The sequence below is a fragment of the Indicator indicator genome, chromosome 17 (assembly GCF_027791375.1).
Source record: "Indicator indicator isolate 239-I01 chromosome 17, UM_Iind_1.1, whole genome shotgun sequence".
Lineage (NCBI taxonomy): Eukaryota > Metazoa > Chordata > Aves > Piciformes > Indicatoridae > Indicator > Indicator indicator.
This window is the reverse complement of record NC_072026.1, coordinates 6,004,359-6,023,910: the sequence shown is the minus strand read 5'-3', so window position 1 is coordinate 6,023,910 and position 19,552 is coordinate 6,004,359. Positions and strand designations below refer to the sequence as shown.

The following is a 19,552-nucleotide window of genomic DNA, read 5'->3' as shown; positions in this document are numbered from 1 at the left end:
CAGGGAAACATTGAAAAGACATAGCCTGGGTACTTATTCAACAGTAGCCAAAACATTGCTATGTTATCAACTGCTGCTGCAAAACACAGCACTGGAGAATTAACTCCAGCTTGGCCAAACCCAATACAATCTCCACCCCTTATTCCATACCATTTGCGTCACGCTCAGGTTCTACACAATTCAGTACCTTTCATCATCTCATTTGATTCTCATGCTTAAATCCTTTCTTACTCGTACTCGTGATTCAATCTACATACTTAAACCATCTCAATATTTCACACAAAGAGACCCATATAAAAATATAAAAAAAAAGTTCTTCTGCTCCTCCAGATGTTACTTAGGAGTGTTCAGGATAGGAGAAGCAGGATATTCCACTCTTGGACACCAACACCAGCTTGGTCTCAGCCATTGGGTCGCTCTTGTTCTTTGCAGGCCTTCATCAGTTTGAATCCTTCTCACTTTCTGACTTTCTGCAACATACAACTCACATTACTCACGTCTCAAATTACCTTTCCCCCAATGTCATATCTCCTTGAGGCACACACTGGGTTTCCCCATCTTTTCTCATTACCCACCAAGTACATCCAGGCCCCTGAGCAAAGACAATCCCACGAATGGGTTTGCCTTTCCCCATAGGAGGAGCAACCCACACTGCCTTTCCCAGCCACTTTCCCATGTGCACTACAGGGACTTTATCTCCCCCCACAGTGTGCAAGGGTTCTGTTTGGGCAGAGCCAGGACGGTTAACAGATCCTCGGGAATTAACCAGCCAAGTAGCTTCTGCTAAATTTGCCTCCCAGTGCCTCCATGCCCCATTACCCAATGCCTTCAACCTAGTCTTTAACAGTCCGTTATATCTTTCAATCTTCCCAGAGGCTTGTGGGTGGTAGGGAATGTGATACACCCATTCAATGCCATGTTTTCTGGCCCAGGAACTGATGGCATTGTTCCTGAAATGAGTCCCATTGTCAGATTCGATTCGCTCAGGTGTACCATGTCGCCACAGGATTTGCCTTTCAAGGCCTAAGATGGTGTTCCGGGCAGTGGCATGGTTTACAGGATATGTTTCCAGCCAGCCTGTAGTTGCTTCTACCATGGTGAGGATGTAGCGCTTGCCCTGGCGTGTTCATGGCAGTGGTCCGATATAGTCAATCTGCCAGGCCTCACCGTAGCGAAAGCCCAGCCACCGCCCTCTGTTCCAGGGAGACTTAGCTCTGGTGGCTCTCTTGATGGCAGCACAGGTTTCACAGTCATGTGTGACCTGCGTGATGGCTTCCATGGTCAAGTCCACCCCTCGGTCTCGAGCCCATCTGTACGTAGCATCTCTTCCTAGATGTCCCGATGTTTCATGGGCCCATCGAGCTACAAACAGTTCACCTTTACGTTCCCAGTCCAGATCCACTTGGGCTACATCGATTCTGGCAGCCTTGTCTACATGCTCATTGTTTTGATGTTCTTCATTAGCACGGCTCCTAGGTACATGAGCATCAACATGGCGTACCTTCAGAGTCATGTTCTCTATTCGAGTGGCAATATCCTGCCACAATGGAGCAGCCCAAATAGGCTTGCCCCTGCGTTGCCAGTTGGTCTTCTTCCACTGTTGTAACCATCCCCACAAGGCATTAGCCACCATCCAAGAATCTGTGTAAAGATAAAGTATTGGCCATTTCTCTCTCTCGGCAATCTCTAGAGCCAGTTGGATGGCTTTCACTTCTGCATACTGACTCGATTCACCTTCTCCTTCAGCAGCTTCAACAACTTGTCGTGTAGGACTCCATACAGCAGCCTTCCACTTTCGATGGTTTCCTACCACACGACAGGATCCATCAGTAAACAGAGCGTAAGGCCTTTCATCTTCGGGTAACTCGTTGTATGGTGGTGCCTCCTGGGCACGAGCCACCTCCTCAGGTGATGCTCCGAAGTCTCTGCCTGCTGGCCAGTCCATAATCTCTTCCAGAATTCCTGGGTGGTTGGGTTTCCCTAGTCGAGCTCGCTGCGTAATCAGTGCTACCCACTTACTCCATGTAGCACTAGTCGCATGATGCGTAGAAGGGACGTTCCCTCTGAACATCCAGTGCAGCACAGGTAACCTGGGTGCTAAGAGGAGAGGTGCTTCTGTACCCACTACTTCTGAAGCAGCTCGAACTCCTTCATAGGCTGCTAGAATCTCCTTCTCAGTTGGTGTATAGTGGGCTTCTGATCCTCGATATCCTCTACTCCAAAATCCCAATGGCCGACCTCGGGTTTCACCTGCTGTCTTCTGCCAGAGGCTCCAAGTAAGACCATGTTCCCCGGCCGCGGTGTAAAGGATATTTTGCACCGATGGTCCTGTGCGGATGGGCCCAAGTGCCACTGCACGAGCTATCTCTTGCTTGATCTGTTCAAAGGCTTGTTGTTGCTCACTGCCCCATTCAAATTGATTTTTCTTCCGAGTTACTCGATAGAGAGGGCTCACAAGCTGACTATATCCTGGGACATGCATTTTCCAGAACCCCACAAGGCCTAGGAAAGACTGTGTCTCTTTCTTGTTGGATGGTGGAGACATGGTTGCTATCTTGTTGACCACGTCCATAGGTACATGACGGCGTCCATCCTGCCATTTTATTCCCAGGAACTGAATTTCTTGTGCAGGTCCTTTGACCTTGCTCTTCTTTATAGCAAATCCAGCCTTCAGAAGTATCTGAATAATTTTTTCTCCCTTTTCAAACACTTCTTTTGCCTCGTCACCCCATACAATGATGTCATCAATATATTGTAGATGTTCAGGGGCATCACCCTTTTCCAGTTCACTGTGGATCAGTCCATGACAAATGGTGGAGCTATGTTTCCACCCCTGGGGCAATCGATTCCAGGTGTATTGTACACCCCTCCAGGTGAAGGCAAATTGGGGCCTGCACTCTGCTGCCAATGGAATTGAGAAGGCGGCATTGGCGATATCGATGGTAGCGTACCATTTGGCTGCCTTCGACTCCAGCTCATACTGGAGCTCTAGCATATCTGGTACAGCAGCACTCAGTGGTGGCGTCACTTCATTCAGGCCACGATAGTCAACCGTTAATCTCCACCCTCCATCAGACTTCCGCACTGGCCAAATGGGACTGTTGAAAGGTGAATGTGTTTTACTGATCACTCCCTGGATCTCCAGCTGGTGGATCAGTTCATGAATGGGAGCCAGGGAATCTCGGTTTGTGCGATACTGCCTCCGGTGCACTGTTCTGGTAGCAATTGGCACCTGTTGTTCTTCAATACGAAGCAATCCCACAACAAAAGGATTTTCTGAAAGGCCAGGCAGGGTAGAGAGCTGCCTGATTTTCTCTGTGTTCACTGTGGCCACACCAAAAGCCCATCGATAACCCTTTGGGTCCTTGAAGTACCCCCTCTTGAGGTAATCTATACCAAGAATGCAAGGGGCCTCTGGGCCAGTCACAATGGGATGTTTCTCCCACTTGCTCCCTGTTAGACTCACATCAGCTTCTAATACAGACAGCTCCTGGCAGCCTCCTGTCACTCCAGAAATCCAAATGGATTCAGCACCTTTGTGCCCAGATGGCATCAGCGTGCATTGTGCCCCCGTGTCTACCAATGCCTTATATTTCTGTGGCTTTGATGTGCCAGGCCATCGAATCCACACAGTCCAATATACTCTGTCATCCCTTTCCTTCTCCTGGCCAAAGGCAGGGACCCTCTACTCTTGGTCTTCATCAGAATATTCAATGTCTGATCCAGGTGGTACGTGGCCAGAGGTCCCCTCATCAGGATCAAGGGGTGTAACCTCAGTTCTTTTCCTCCTGGAAGATCGTTTATTACTCTCCTGGCTTTCTACAGCAGATACCTTTGCTGCCTTCTTAGATGATCCCTTTTTAACCGCCGTCTTCCCTCTTAGTTCACGAACACGAGTTTCCAGTTTATAAGTGGGTTCACCATCCCACTTCCTCATGTCCTCTCCCTGGTCACGCAGGAAGAACCAGAGTACTCCACGTGGCGTGCGCCTGGGTCTCCCCTTCCCTCCAACTGGGGCAGAAGGGGACTGTTTTCTTGGGGTACACCTAATAGGTGAGGCACTGGTTCATGGGAATGAGTTGGTGCAGAGGTTATCTTCAAAATTCTGGAGCCAGGCTGACACTACCTCCACAGGCCGTGTGTCCTCATCTAGATAGTACATCAACGCTAGGCTGCTTGAGTACAATGCTGGAGCACCTTGGATCACTTTCCTCCACATGGCCCGCGTGCATGGGACATCCTCTGGGTCTGTGGAGACACTTTGATCATCTAAGTCACCATAGATAACTTCCAGCACCGCTAATTCTCTTAGGTACTGGATGCCTTCATCTGCAGTGTTCCATTTCCCTGGAGAGCTCATAAGGTCCTCCTTGCATGGGTACCTTGCCCTCACACTTAACAAGAGTCGTCTCCAGAGGCTACATATGCCTGTCTCCTTTGCAATCCCTTTTTCAATACCTCTGTTTCTGGCAATGGGACCCAGTTGTTGGGCCTCTTTCCCTTCTAGCAGTTGACTATCAGCCCCATTGTCCCAGCACCGGAGCAGCCAAGCAGCAATCCGCTCTCCTGGCTGGCGGCTGTAATCCTTGCGCAAGTCTCTCAGCTCTGCCGAGGTTAAGGACTGAGTAGTTTCTGCTTCTTGTTTGATCTCGCTCACTGCCTCTGATCTGCCAGTTGATGGACCAGCCTCTTGATCATAATCTTCCTCATCCCTTATCAATCGATGAGAGGGACCTGTTGACTTCCTTGTCCACTGTTTCTTTTTCACTACTGGGGCAACCTCTTTGGCTGTCATTTGGGTCCCCATCTCAACCATGATATCCTCAGGTAATGTTTGAGTACCTGCCTCAGCCACAGTTTTCTTAGAGCACTGAACTGTGGCTCGGTAAGCACAGGCCAGGCCCCAGTAGAGTGCAAGAAGTTGTTGGTTCTCATTGGGATAGGCAAGGCACCTTTGTATCAGATGGTGAGTCAGCTTAGTGGGATTGCTCAGCTCTTCTGGGGTAAAGTCCCAGGCTATGGGAGGTGATAACCGTCCTAGGAATCTGCCCAAATCCTTCCACACTCCCTGCCACCCAGGGACCGACCACCTCAGGGCACGTTTCAATATATCCCCACCCAAGGGCTGTTTCCTGTCATACCATGATGGAACCAAACTCCACAAAACCCGTAACATGCCAGTGACGTTGATTAGCAGTACTAGAGAGCTCACGTAAGGATGGATCAAAATCTTGGGGGCCTGCATAATAAAATTCTCTATATTCATTTCAGGCGGGGAGAAAGAAATGATAACCTCTCCAGCATAGCTCCCACAGAACAGTAGCCCTACAAGTAGGAGAAACAAACACATAGCCATTATCTGCCTCGGCATGTTCCCAAACAACCGAAACGTTTCCAAAACAAAGCAAATATTATCAAGAAGCCACGTGACCAGCACAGAAGCTTGTATCTTCAGCAGGCTTATAGAAAAACTGCAGAGTTTACAGCTATATTATGTATATATGTATTTTATTTTTCTTCTTCCCGGGTTTCGGCACCAAAATAGACTGTGGTGGTTTGGCCCTGGCCTGGAGGCCAGATGCCCACCAAAGCCGCTCTATCACTCCCCCTCTTAAATGGACAGGGGGAGAGGGGAGGAAGAAAAAAAAAAATTGACCAAAGCTAATAATAAGATAGAAGCGAATTTAATAACAATAATAGTCAAAAGCAATAGACCGCGCGGAAGCAAGAGAGAGATGTTAGTCTCTACTTCCCATCAGCAGGACGATGGTCGGTCTCGGGAAGTAGGGCTCTCTAAGCTTGATAGTTGCTTGGGAGGATAGACGCCATGGACCGATCCCCCTCACTTCCTTCTTTTACTTCATTCTTATATCTGAGCTGACGTCATATGGCATGGAATACTTCTTTGGCCAGTCCAGGTATGCCAGCTCAGCCATGTCCCCTCCCAAGATCCTGCCCATCCCTCAATGTACTCTTGGGGCAGGGAAACATTGAAAAGACATAGCCTGGGTACTTATTCAACAGTAGCCAAAACATTGCTATGTTATCAACTGCTGCTGCAAAACACAGCACTGGAGAATTAACTCCAGCTTGGCCAAACCCAATACAGACGTTTCCATACAGCACACTCAAACTAGAAATTAGCAAGCAGCACTGATAGTAGCTGCAATAACCCAGCCAGATGAGAAGGGATGACACTTCAGTCTCAGATCTCTCTTGCAAACCTCTCTCTTCCCAAGTCTTTAGTGCAAATACATACACACATATAAATAGAGACACACATACTAACCAGATCACCTATGGGAGACAAGAAGTATGGTACTCAACCTAAAGGCAGTCTGATTTGGAGAGGATGTAGAGACCAAACTTATCTTTGGTGGCTTTAGAGTCACTCTCAGGACTGATTCCTCCACTGGGTTGGAGTAAATATTCACAATGCAAAATCCATTTTCATACTCTGAGCTATCTTTAAGTGGTTCCAACCTCATTTTAGAGCAGTGAAATAAAGTCCACTCCAATTCTGGAGTCTTAAGTTCTGTTTCTCCTAACTTCTAACTCAGCATTAAAAATGAAATGACAGAAGATAAATTTTTTAGCAGAGTTCCTTCAGAACAGCAGGCTGGAAACATTTTACAGAATATAATTTATTGATCTATGTGCATGGATAACATACAACACTTAAAGAGCTAAAAAACCCCAAGACACAGAAAGGAACATCCCCATCCAACCCCATTTACACTTATCAATAGAAAATGGTGACCTGCTGGCTATGTTGTTCCAAGTGCTCAGATCATCAACAATTTATCAGCTGAGCACCAATTTCCCGGGTACTTTAGAAGAAGAATTAAAAACAATGGTAGCACAAAGTCTCTTTTGGAAGCTTCATAATGAAACTGAAGTTCAGGAGGGTCAGTTTGGTCAGCCTGTTTAAAAACCAATATATACACAATGCAAGAGGGAATTGAGAGAGTCACAGTGCTCCAGTCCAGTACAGACACAGTCCCCCTGAAAAGTTCATTAAGTTGTTTCTTATTACCCACTGTAATGAGCAAGACAAAGCAGGTCAGGGATCAGCATTGCTTATAGATGAAGCAGCGTTGCTCATTGCAGCTTTGAGAAGAAAAATGTTGTTGTTGGGGGCTTTTTTTGCCCCTCAAAGCAGATACTCCAACAGAAAAGTGAGGCTAAAAAGTGTAGATGATACAAAACATCTGAGCTCAGGCAGCTTCAGACCAATTAATTTCAGCAAGGACAAGAGGGGGTTCAGCGTTAGTGAACCAAGCCAGCCCAAGCAGTCCAGGTCTTCACTTCCCTAAAATAAGTATCAGTACAAAAATGCAGATGAGGGTAATTGCTCTGCTTCTGTCCTCTGAGTAAGGAAGAATTAGTGGCACAGTTCAATGCACTGTCTTCTCAGTCATGCTCCTCTGCTTTACCATGTTGGCCTGGGACACACGATTGACGCTGCTTTCGATGAAGACCTTCAGGCCCTTTAAGCCTTGTGCATAAAGATATTCCAGATACTGGTTCCACTTCTTTCCCTACAAAAACACACAGAAAAGAGGCAGATGTGCAGGACATTCTATCAATCTATGACATATCTTTGTCACTTTCTTCAGCCAATCCAAGAAGGTCTTCAAGTATTCCCTTGCACGGTTTGCCAGCATGCAGCCTAGGTATTAAACACCCACAGACACACAGGGTATCTGTGTGCCCAAATGCCCAAACACTGCACTTCTGTGTTCCACATTCTTAGCTTGGGCATGACAAGCAGCACAGAAGGCCAATGGCAGCCTAGGCTGCATCAAAAGAAGCGTGGACAGCAGACGAAGAGGTGATTCTGCCACTTGGCTCTGGTGAGACCTCACCTGCAGAACTGTGTCCAGCTTTGGAGCCCTCAACACAGGAAGGACATGGACCTGATGGAAAGGGTCCAGAGGAGAGCCATAAAAATGATCATGGGTCTGGAATACCTCTGCTATGAACACAGGCTGAGAGAGCTGGGGTTATTCAGCCTGGAGAAGAGAAGGCTCTGGGGAGACCTAAGAGCAGCCTGCCAGTACCTGAAGGCAAAGGCCTGCAGTGACAGGACAGAGGGCAATGGTTTGTAATTAGAGGAGAGGAGATTTAGATTGGATGTTAGGAACAAGTTCTGCACCATAAGGGTGGTAGAACATTGCAACAGGTTGCCCATGGAGGTAGTTAATGTCCCATCCCTGGAGCTATTCAAGTCAGGCACAACAAGGCTCTGAGCAACCTGCTCTAGTGGAAGATGTCCCTGAAACAAGAAATCTTACCTTAATTAAACTGAAATTGAAGGTGGCATCATCTGGGAAAGCCTTAAGCAGAGGGAAAAAAACAACAACAGTCTCAAGTCAGATAAAAAGTATGTCCAGAGTAGATGTGCCTCTGCTTCCTTCTAAATCAGGAACTGCAGCTGTGCAAAGAAACTTTTAATCATGCCTCAGAATGGGACTTCAGGCATGGGACTGTATCCACAAGTGGTTTAGGTAATGTGGAAATCATCTTGCTCTGTTGCAGCATTACTGGACAGCAACAGAGATACAGAAATATCTTGAACCACTGCCTTTCTACAGCGTAAAAGTTAACCCCTTCAAAACATTGTAACTTCCAACAACGAGAAAGAAAGCAAGAGGAAAGAACCTCCTGCCACCTACATTACTGTGGTGGAAACCCCAACCCTGAAGTTTTTAAGGCCAGGCTGGATGTGGCTCTGGGCAACCTGATCTAGTGTGAGGTGTCCCTGCCCATGGCAGGGGGGTTGGAACTGCCTGATCCTTGAGGTCCTTTCCAACCCTGACAAATCTGTGCTTACTGTTTGTGTTCTGAGTGTGCTGCAGAGCAGTGCCCTCTGGTGCTCAGCACTCAAGGGTTGAAGAAAAGATGCCATTGCAGCTAAATATATTTTTTTCCTGTCTTAAGACACATCAATCATAGCTGCTAAGCAAATTTGGGGGTTTTGGGGTTTTTTTTTGGTGCTGGTTTGTTTCAGGTTTTTTATTATTATTGAGGTTTGTTGTTTTTTTTTGTTTGGGTTTTTTTTTTTTGGGGGTGGGGTTTTGACTTACAAAAGCTACAAAGAAGAATCAGAAAAATTCAGAAAAGCTCTAGACAAAATATATGAAAAAGTAATCCTGCTACACCAGGAAAAAGATCAAGGAAAAGCAGTTTCTATATCATAAAAATAAAACAGCCTTCTCTGGCAAAGAGAAGATATGGATTTAAGAGACAAAGTACCTAGATTCAGGACTTCAAGTGTATCAATGAAGGTAAATTATATAAAATATGAAGATAAATTTATGAAGAGCTCCTAATCAGCAGTCTTTGCTTAAAGCTGAACCTCGGGTATCACTTCCTTCATTCCAGCAGCCACATTTACACATCCCTTCAGCCTGCCAGTGTTCCTGCCATCTTTGTGCACCCCTTGCCCTACAAAAGCTGATCCCTCAGAGCAGCAACAACTCAGGCAAGCTGCATTGAACACCCAGAACTGAAGACAGCTCCTAACAGAACTCATGCAAGACTGCACCTTACTGCTGCACTTGAAGTAACTATTTCTTTAATAAACCATTCTCAAAAGCTTCTGCAAGAGCCAGAAAGTTCTGCTAACAAGTTCCACTGTGCACATCTGTACACAATTTAACTCCTCATTTCTTGTTTTTCTGGAGTTTTAAATGTTAAGGTCAGTCTATATTTTGTGGGGCAGGATGAACTATTGGGAAGTTTTTACTGAGTGATTTCTTTCATTATTCAGCTACTTTAGGGACCATAAGCACAAATTCACATTTAAAATGTACATTTATGCTTTTGGATTGTGCAAACAAAGACTCTGACACTGATCTGAGAATCCCATACCAGCTTTTGAAAGCCCAGTTGCCTCTCCAAGTCAGCCTATATATTGAGAGACACATCTGGTGCTGCCAAAGGCCCAGCTGGTGGTCTGCACCATTACCTGCTGCAGGAATGAGACAGCATAGCCAATCATGGCTGGGTGGTAGACAATGTTAAAGCCGGTTTTGAATTCCTGCACTCCAGTTGTCTTCAGCAGTTCATCATCCATCCGAAGACCTTGAGGATGAGAATCCATCTGGAATACATTGGATGTCCACAGACAACCTACCATAGCTATTACATACTGGTTGTACTCTTGGTATGTCTGGCTACTGATCTTGAACTGCAGTGTTTTCTGAGGGACAAGAAAAATCAAAATCATTAAAACCATCCTCAAAGCAGCTGGGTGTGCTCCTTCCAGTCCTTAAAAGAATGCCATCAGAACCCCTTTCCCCTCCATCCAGCCCAGCTCCTCACTAAGGTCTGCTCCAGCACCTAGCAGGTTTGCCCCCAGTACCTTTTCACTCAGCTCATTTTCTTTTGCAGCCACCAAGTTGGTTCGATATCTGAAAATAAAATCAACAAGACATAAATTTAGGGGGCTGTAATTTTTTTTTTCTACCTACAAGAGCTGAAAAAAATCTGGAGAAGAAAGCATGAAGAAAGATTATTTTCCTCCATGAGAGAGATCAAAACCATATCAGTGAAAAGCAAGATGGAAAAGAATTCAAAGGGACTTTATCACTTGGCATAGACCCATCCTTTCCAGGAAGAGTAGGGGGACACAATACTAATCCCTTGAATGTTTAAGACACAACTGATTTGCCAGGCACAGTCACCTTCATGAAGGCAACATGTAAGATTTGACAGGCAGCCTTAAAATCAGCAAAGCATGCAGTGTATTTTTGAGGGAGGCTTTCATTCACTAAGCAGAGAAACAGAAGCCACTGGAAGTAACGCAACTTGACAGTTGTTCTACATAATAAGCATTAGCTCCTCTTATTTCCCAGAGACCATCCTGTCACATTAATTACCCTGCAGACTCCTTAGAGAAAAAGCCACATGGAGAGCCCTGCACCAGCTGTCAGCAGTTGGCTACTCTTCTTCTCAAATGCAACCACTGGAACTAACAAGGCCCAGAACAGCAGCCATGATGGTGGATCCTGCAGAGAGCTAAACACTGCTGTCTTTTGACCTGCAGGCACCACAACATTCCCTTCTCTCACAGAATCTGGAGGTGGCAGAAGTGCTTCCTACTCAGCACTCCACAGAATTTGCAAAGAAAAGTCTAGTGGTCAAAGCATACAAATGAGAACCTCTGCTGTGGGGACAGGCAGAAGGAGCTGGGGCTGTTCAGCCTGGAGAAGAGGGGGCTCCAGGGAGACCTAATAGCAGCCTGCCAGTACCTGAAGGGGGCCTACAAGAAGGCTGCAGAGGGACTGTTTATATATGCCTGCAGCGATAGGAAGAGGGCCAATGGTTTGAAATTAGAGAGGAGTAGATCTAGGTTGGACGTTAGGAACAAGTTCTTTACCATGAGGATGGTAGAACAGTGGAACAGGTTGCCCAGGGAGGCAGTTGAGGCCCCATCCTTGAAAATATTCAAGGTCAGGCTTGACAGGGCTCTGGGCAACCTGATCTAGTGGAGGATGTCCTTGGTGACTGCAGGGGAGTTGGACTGGATGAGCTTTGGAGATGCCTTCCAACCCAAACCATTCTATGATTCTATACGTTTTATAACTAACTACTGTTCATTCCAGCTGGCTGACTTGAGTTCTCTCAAAACAATAAGGGAACTCCTTTCTTCACATATCAAAGATATGTAACTAACACAGGAAACAGATCAGAATCCTGCTATTTTGGGTAAGAGCCTGAAAACAGAGAGTGTGAACTACATCTATAAAATCCTGCACCGTGAAAAATGGACACAGCTGGAAGGTTCACTTTTGTTTTGCATGGCAAGAGAAAGTAGACTTCAGATTTTACAAAGTAATTTCCAAAAGGCTGAAAGAGAAGACAAGGAGTCCCTACAGCCCACAGGGTTTGTAGTACCTGTACATAACGTAGCAGAGCTGATTCAAGCTGACAGGACTCATGCTGACAAGCGCTGGGTAGAAAACTCCAGCAGGAGGCAATATCAACAAAGGCAGATGGTACCTCAGGTACATGTCACACACCTGCAGGAATGAAGCAAATCCTGGTGGATTATTACTGCCATTAACAAACCCTGAAGCATCTAAGAGCAAAACAGAGCATGATACTGCATGTCAGTCAGCTCTATCAACTTCACCTAGGAGGGAAGATCAGGGTGAAGCAATTCCATTTGTTTCCTCTGCAGGATGAGGCATATTCATCAGTTCACATCTCAGTGACTGCCTAAACCATTGAGGTATATACCACATGTCCCTGCTGACTGCAGGGGGGTTGGACTAGATGACCTTTGCAGGTCCCTTCCTACCCCAACCCGTCTATGATCCTATGACTTAAGATCAACCACTTTCAGGCAGTGTATTTAATTCTGGCTATGGCTGCAACAGCAACAGCTACCACCTGTAGATGGAGCAATAATTTGGAACATCCTCGAATCACACAGTTCTGTCTCATGCAATGAGGAAGGCATTTTCATGCTCCAGCTTCAAACTTAAAAAAGGAAAAAAATCATGCAAACAGCCTTAGAGCGTCGGGATCTTTGTAAGACAAAATGAATGGGATGCATTACAGTTTCATAGAAACTCAGGATGAAGTGCAGCAGGAAGCAAGAGTTGTTTTCCAAATGTAAAGCATCTGTAGAAATCCGTCCAACAAAGCGGACCAGCTCAGCCACCGCGTTCAGCAGTCCAGACAGGGTGGTATTCCTGCAGCAATGACAGGGTACAATGTTAGGACAGACAGCTCTTTGCAAACAGGAAAAAGGAAAAGTGATAAAAAAAAAGTTTATCCATCTGCCCCCCCACTGAGCATTCAGCAACATATATTTCCTCTTCCATAGACCCAGTGAAATATTGTTACCAACATTATTACAAACATTTCTTTACCATGAGGGTGGTGGAATACTGCAACAGGTTGCCCAGGGAGGTGTTTGAGGACCCATCCCTGGAGATATTCAAGGTCAGGCTCAAAAACACTGAGCAACCTGCTCCAATGGAGGATTGTCCCTGATGACTGCAGGGGTTGGACTAGATGGAAGTCCTTTCCAACCCAAACCATTCTATGATTCTATGATGAGGCAGCTGTCAGTGTTACAAGGATTTTGACTTCTGGACATTGCCATTTTCAGTGCCAATAGAAACACTTTTAAGGAAATAGAACAGGATTGATGAAGTAGCTTACAACACAGCAGATGTTAACTTTGCAGTCAGTCATTATGCTGGGTAACGGGGCTGGAATACACATTTAAACCCACTAATGAAGACTGCATTGCATTTCTTTCAGACAAACTTACAAAGCATGGGCTTGAGATTCAGACTCTGAATCTAGATGAAACAGATAGGAATTTAAGCAGTTCTGCAGCAGCTCTGTCAGGCTCTCCAGAAAACTGCACTGCAAGGGGCAAAAAGAAAACAGGTTGGTGGCAATTTACAGAAGTGAATAATACTAAGAAAAAAGAAAGAAAAAGCATGAGAATTGATATGTACAGAAGAAAGATAAAGAGTTTCTCCAGCTGACAGAGTGCCTGTTCCATTGAACTGAAGGTATGTGTTAAATAGTTTGTCCTGGAGAATGCAAGTTTCAAATACTAAGTTAAAATGGCAGTAAAACAACCCAGCTGTTGCCTGCTGTACTATCAGCTCTTTTTAATTCCACTGCTCCAGTTTAATTACAGTCTACAAAAGAAAATCTCTTACAAGGCACTCAAACTCCCAATGTTTTGTGAGTACATGTTTTGCCCTCATGTGGGCACAGGCTTCCCCAAAAGAAGTTCCCTATAGGAATCCCTCAGCTGTTAGACCTGACAGAAGTGCAGACAGCAATATCACCCAGAAGTAAACAGCCACTGTACTCAAATTACCTTAAAATAAAGTGATGATGTGAAAAAGAGCTGTGCCAGGGGATCATAGAGCTGTGACTTCATTTCTGAAACAAATGGAAAAACGTTGTGGTACCTGTGCACAAACTCTATCCCTCAAGATCAGACACTGTCTAGCCTCACCCAAAGGACCTGCAGCACATACCAGAGAAGCTGCTCAGGGGGATCCAACTCACAAGTCTGAGGATTTGTGACTGGCAGCAGACACCATCCCAGAGAGGAAGGCTCTTATACAGGAACTCTTCACAGGAAAGAAATCCCTCCTACAAAGTAGAAAATGAACATGCAAAAACTCATCTCCTATGCCTGCACCTTTTCATTCTCACTTCACCCTGGAGAAAGAAAGAGGCTTGGACTTTCTTCCTGCCATACAATTCACCAGGATATTTAAATCATCCTTCTCAGGTTCTCTTTTCTGTAGAAAACAAGGCCATCTCCAGAATATTGACTTGCTCTAAGAGTCTGGATTTTTATTACTTGAGACACTGTCACTTCTCAGAGACACTACTGGAAACAGGCAAGTCCCAGAAGTACTTTAAGGTAAGACTTTATCAAACCCTGTGCTTCCACAAAGCAGGCACTTACCTGCAAGAAACACTCTGCCTTATAGATAGTTTCCAGGAAGTTCTTGAACTCTTCTTCATTTTGGTGATTATCAGCCACACACCAGGTGCATTCTAAACAGGACAGAACACTGTATTTGAACATGAGTCCAGCAAGAATAAGTTCTTTTCCAGTAGTTGTTTTAACACTGTGTGACTATCACTATAAATCTGAACAGCGAAGTGCCACTCTTGAAAAGTGGAAAGCCTCAGACATCCTTTACTTCCCTAACATCCAAGGCAACCCTAAATACCTACCTTCCTGAAGAGCCTGGCTCATCCAAAAGTAAAACCTCAGGTAAACTGACTCATCTTTGACACAATTCATGTAGTGAAGCAGTAAAGGGTTTGTTAGCACTGAAGCCATCTGGGAAGGAAACTGCAAGAGAAATCAGACAAAGTTAAGTATCTACATCAGCAAATTGCCAGATAACCTCATTCTATGAGCTGCCCAATCCTTTTACCAGCACCAAGCATCCTCAGATAGGGCTGGATGCTTTGTTAGAACTGGGTAGTCCACACACTATGCACATGAACAGGACACAGAGGAACACCTTTTGATCTCTCAAAACAGGAACAGAACAGAAACTCACCTCTAGATGGTGGATATTTTGTAGAAGCTGAGGAAAAGTCTGCAGCTGCTCCACTGGAAAAGACTGACTTGTACTGTACAAATCAACATTGTTTCCCCTGCTCTCTTCTAAATTGTTTTTGTTTGTACTGCTTGCAGGTACAATCAGCTGAGCATTCCATTTCTGTAGAAAACCATAAATGAACAGCAATGACTGTTTGCAATGCAATCAAGTGCACTTCTTATCAGTGCTCCCATGAAGACCTTGTTTGCAAAAAAAAGGTCTCCAGGCTTTTAATATAATGGAAATGCTGTTCCTGTATAGCTACTCCACCCTTCCCAGTGCTTAAACAAAGCCTGGCTTCCATTGTTTGTCAATATTCATCATAAAAAACAGCTGCTTGGCACTGTCTGGGGTTTGCCCTAGGCCTATAACCTACCCTTTTTCGTGACTGAGGTGGAGCTGTGCCTAAAACCAGTGGTTGGTGCACTGGGAAGTTTTTTCGCCCCACAGTGTTGATTGCTGCTTTCCAAGGGCCCTCTGCACTCCTGAAGAAATTCTGAAAACATCAATCAGACATCAAGGCAAGATGCTAAACTCAGACAAATTGACAGAAAGATTAGTTTCTATTCTGATGTCACCACAGGGATGCACATGCAGTCCTCTGTGCTTGACAGACCATGAGGCTAGATTTGCACACCACAGAACTCTCATTCATCAGGTTCTTTACCTTTCGACTGTAGTTCAATAGTTGTAGAAACATAGAATGGTTTGGGTTGGAAGGGGCCTCCAAAGGTCATCTAGTCCAACTCCCCTGCAGTCAGCAAGGACATCCTCCACTAGAGCAGGTTGCTCAGAGCCTTGTTGAGCCTCACCTTGAAGAGCTCCAGGGATGGGAGCCCTCCCTGGGCAACCTGTTGCAGTGTTCCACCATCCTCATGGTGCAGAACTTGTTCTTAACAATCTCCTCTAATTTCAAACCACTGCCTCTCATCCTGTCACTGCAGGCCTTTGCAAACAGTCCCTCTGCAGCCTTCTTGTAAGCTCCCTTCAGGTACTGGAAGGCCTCAATAAGATCTCCCCAGGGCCTTCTCCAGGCTGAACAACCCCACCTTAACAGCAAGACTGCCAGGAGGAACACTAAAGTAATCCACATAAGGACAAAGGTAGAGGTCATTCCATTCCAAATCATTGCATTGTGCTGAAGAGGGAACAGAACCCAAGGCAAAGAATCCTCTTCTAAGTCTCATTTTAACTTACAGCAAATAAGAAATAGAATTAATTCTTCACTGCTAAATTCTGCTATAGCTTAACTGGAATGGGTCCAGAAGCAGGCACAAAGATGATCAGAGGGCTGGAGCACCTCCCCTGTGGGGACAGGCTGAGAAAGTTGGGGGTGATCAGTCTGGAAAAGAAAAGGCTCTGGGGAGACCTTAGAGCAGCCTTCCAGTACCTGAAGGGGGCTACAAGAAAACTGAGAAGGGACTTTTTACAAGGGCTTGCAGTGATAGGATGAGGGTGAATGTCTTCAAGCTTGAGGAGGGCAGACTAAGACTGGAGATTAGGAATAAATTCTTTCCAGTGAGGGTGGTGAGACACTGGAACAGGTTGCCCAGGGAGGTTGTGGATGTCCCCTCCCTGGAGACGTTCAAGGCCAGGCTGGATGAGGCCTTGAGCAAGCAGGGCTAGTGGAAGGTGATCCTGCCCATGGCAGGGGGAGATTTGAACTAGATGATCCTCAAGGTCCCTTCCAGCCCAAACCATTCTGTGAATGCTCTCATAAATACTGGTTCCAAACAGATTAAGTCTAATTCCCTACCTTCATTTTCCCAGGAAGGGTTATGGTGACCAGCTCAGGACAGAAGAGTTTGTAAAGTGATAGTAGAGCCTGTAGATGAGACTGCATTCCCTGTCAAATAGCAGAAGAAGAGGAACAAATACGTGGGGTGTGCTTTTAGATTAGAAAGTGATTAAGGCTTTCCAGAAGCTAAAACCCCACAGTGATTACTAAAAGCTTTCTAAAGTTACATATCAGTAAGTAACCACAGAATAACACCTAAAAAAAAGAAAAGTCAAACCAAACAACAGAAAATGTGTCAATGAGACATAGGAAGGGGATTGAAGAAGGCACTTTCTGTAGTCATAACTGTAATAAACAGGGAATTTCACAATTAAAACTATGGAAAAAAAAAAGTCTTCTGCTCTCTAAATGCTCCAAAAACATTATAGCTACAAATTTTTTCTTACAAAAAAAAAAAATCTTCTGCAATTGTATATTTCTCATTTTTGAGCCCATTTGAAAAAGATTAATATAAAATTAAAAATGGTAATAGAAAAAAAAAAAAGAAACTTTTGCCTCAGAGTTTTTACCACACCTTGGCATAAACCATATAGCATGTGCTCATAAAACACAAATGAAATTTAGGCACACACATTCAAGACAGACAAGGCAAGACTACAACCTGCAATTGTGAGCCTAATCCTGTCCTGGGACACTAGCCACTCTTTTCCATCCTGCAAGGACACTAGGCTCACAGACTGCATTTATAACCACTGTTCAAACTCTACATGATGTGCAATCAACTCACCATTTTTGCTTGGAGGTCAAGCAGTCTCCTAACCCGAAAAGGCTTGACTGGAAATACAATTAAGAGCATAATGTATTTAAAAAAACCACTGTCTCAGGCATTTAAGCAAAAAGGCAATAGCACTTTCATGACAGACAGCCATGACGATGCAAGCAGAACCCCTCCTGTTTGTGGATGAGTTTCCAATTTACCAAGTCCCACAGCTCAAGGTGAACTACCACTCATGTTTCCTTGCCTTGAAAGCAATGTGTTAGTTAGCCATTGCATTAGCTCCACTGGAAGGAAAGGCAGTGCCAGCAAACAGAAGAAGAAACAAAATGGTCTGAATGGAATACAATTGGACTCACCATTTTCTTTCTTGGTCAGCAGATAGAGCAGGTGGCAGACATAGGGGCACTGCAAAGAAAATGCAGCAATGAAGCACCTTGTCAGTGCAGGCTGCTAACCAGGATGCACTAAAGCAACAAAGAAGCTTCACAAGCCAACAGTTTCTTCTGCTAGCTGTCTCAAGTCATCACTGTACTCCCACTGGGGCAGAGCATGCCTTCTGCCCCTAGGAAGTAGCATGCTTTTCACAAGATACATGTCATTGGCACAGTGAGAAGGGTTATTGACCTGGCTAATACTACAAATTAAACTTTTGGATTTAAAAACAAAACCAACCAAGTAAACTTTCATTTGAACATTGCTAGAGATCAGTGAGGAACTGGGAGTTTCTTTTCTGCTCATGCAAATATTGTTACAAGAAAACAAACAATCAGTGGCTTTTTTCCATGCTTGAACTATTTTGTCCTAGCAAGAAGACTTTTTTTCCATGTGTGCTTCAGGCAGGGCTAAAGGCTGCTTGGGCATCTCATTTAAACCTAGATTTAAACCGTGACCTACAAAGGTTGAACCAGATGATGCCTGAGGTCACTTCCAACCTGGCATTCTGTGATTATTTGCACTATGATCAGTCCTATAGTAACCACTCTTCTATGAGCTTGGATCTTGGGACACAGTCTGGATATTTCAGGAGTCAACAATGACATTAAAACTACATTTTCAAGAAGAAAAATATCTTTGAATCAAAATAATTTATTTGAGCTTCTGACTACAGCTGAGATTGTAAGGGTCTTAGCTTCACAGTAACTCAGGTACACTCCCCAGTTGGCCCATCATGCCTGAAAATGCTCTTTTAAACACTAAGAAGCTCAGTTTTATGAAAAGATTACATCTCCATTATGAGAAAAGGCTGAGGGAGCTGCATCTCTTCAGCTTGCAGCAGAGGAGCCTGAAGGGTGCCCTCAATCATGTTTATTAAGATATGAAGGGCAGTGTTGGGAGATGGAGCCAGGCTCTGCTCAGGGATGTCCAATGACAGGATAAGGGGCAGTGGGTGCAAGCTGGAGCAGAGGAGGTTCCATGTGAACAGAAGGAAAAACTCTTTCACTGTGAGGGTGACAGAGCCCTGGAGCAGGCTGCCCAGTGGAGTCTCCTTCTCTGGAGACATTCACAACCCACCTGGATGTGTTCCTGTGTGACCTACTCTGGGTGATCCTGCTCTAGCAGGGAGGTTGGACTGGAGGATCTTTCAAGGTCCCTTCCAACCTCTAACATTCTGGAATTCTGTAATGTTAATCTAAAACTGCAAGAAATGTAACTCTCAACTCTTGGAACTTTAAAAACTACAAAACATTATAAACTGAATGGATATTCACAGTTTCATATCTAACATTATTGTCAAGCTCATCTTAATATTAGCTGAATCCAAACACTTCAATATTCCACCACTTGGATTTCACAGTTGCCACTCAGCCAAAAATCTCCTGGTTGCTTGTTCTCATTTAAGCTACACTTCAAGTCAATTAAGTAGAACAGCATTTGGAATTTCTCACCTTTAAATAAGTAATGCTCTAAAAGGTTTTTCTG

The 19,552-nt window shown here is 44.9% G+C and overlaps 1 protein-coding gene across 1 annotated transcript in view; it reads right to left on the bottom strand.

Annotated features, from left to right (window-relative positions):
- The window catches only part of CENPI (centromere protein I), a 34,820-nt gene that overhangs the window by 10,829 nt on the left and 4,439 nt on the right, over positions 1 to 19,552 (bottom strand). The window contains exons 5-25 of the mRNA XM_054388844.1: positions 17,989 to 18,037; positions 17,642 to 17,688; positions 16,873 to 16,962; positions 15,493 to 15,612; positions 15,075 to 15,236; positions 14,740 to 14,860; positions 14,465 to 14,556; positions 14,025 to 14,142; positions 13,862 to 13,926; positions 13,295 to 13,392; positions 12,572 to 12,707; positions 11,905 to 12,029; positions 10,370 to 10,418; positions 9,974 to 10,207; positions 8,298 to 8,339; positions 7,437 to 7,541; positions 6,290 to 6,297; positions 4,198 to 4,952; positions 2,927 to 3,390; positions 1,735 to 1,806; positions 1,262 to 1,537 (exon numbers count right to left, since the gene is read on the bottom strand). Of these exons, the coding sequence (XP_054244819.1) occupies positions 1,262 to 1,537; positions 1,735 to 1,806; positions 2,927 to 3,390; positions 4,198 to 4,952; positions 6,290 to 6,297; positions 7,437 to 7,541; positions 8,298 to 8,339; positions 9,974 to 10,207; positions 10,370 to 10,418; positions 11,905 to 12,029; positions 12,572 to 12,707; positions 13,295 to 13,392; positions 13,862 to 13,926; positions 14,025 to 14,142; positions 14,465 to 14,556; positions 14,740 to 14,860; positions 15,075 to 15,236; positions 15,493 to 15,612; positions 16,873 to 16,962; positions 17,642 to 17,688; positions 17,989 to 18,037 (3,228 nt within the window). The remainder of the gene's footprint in view (positions 1 to 1,261; positions 1,538 to 1,734; positions 1,807 to 2,926; positions 3,391 to 4,197; positions 4,953 to 6,289; positions 6,298 to 7,436; positions 7,542 to 8,297; positions 8,340 to 9,973; positions 10,208 to 10,369; positions 10,419 to 11,904; positions 12,030 to 12,571; positions 12,708 to 13,294; positions 13,393 to 13,861; positions 13,927 to 14,024; positions 14,143 to 14,464; positions 14,557 to 14,739; positions 14,861 to 15,074; positions 15,237 to 15,492; positions 15,613 to 16,872; positions 16,963 to 17,641; positions 17,689 to 17,988; positions 18,038 to 19,552) is intronic.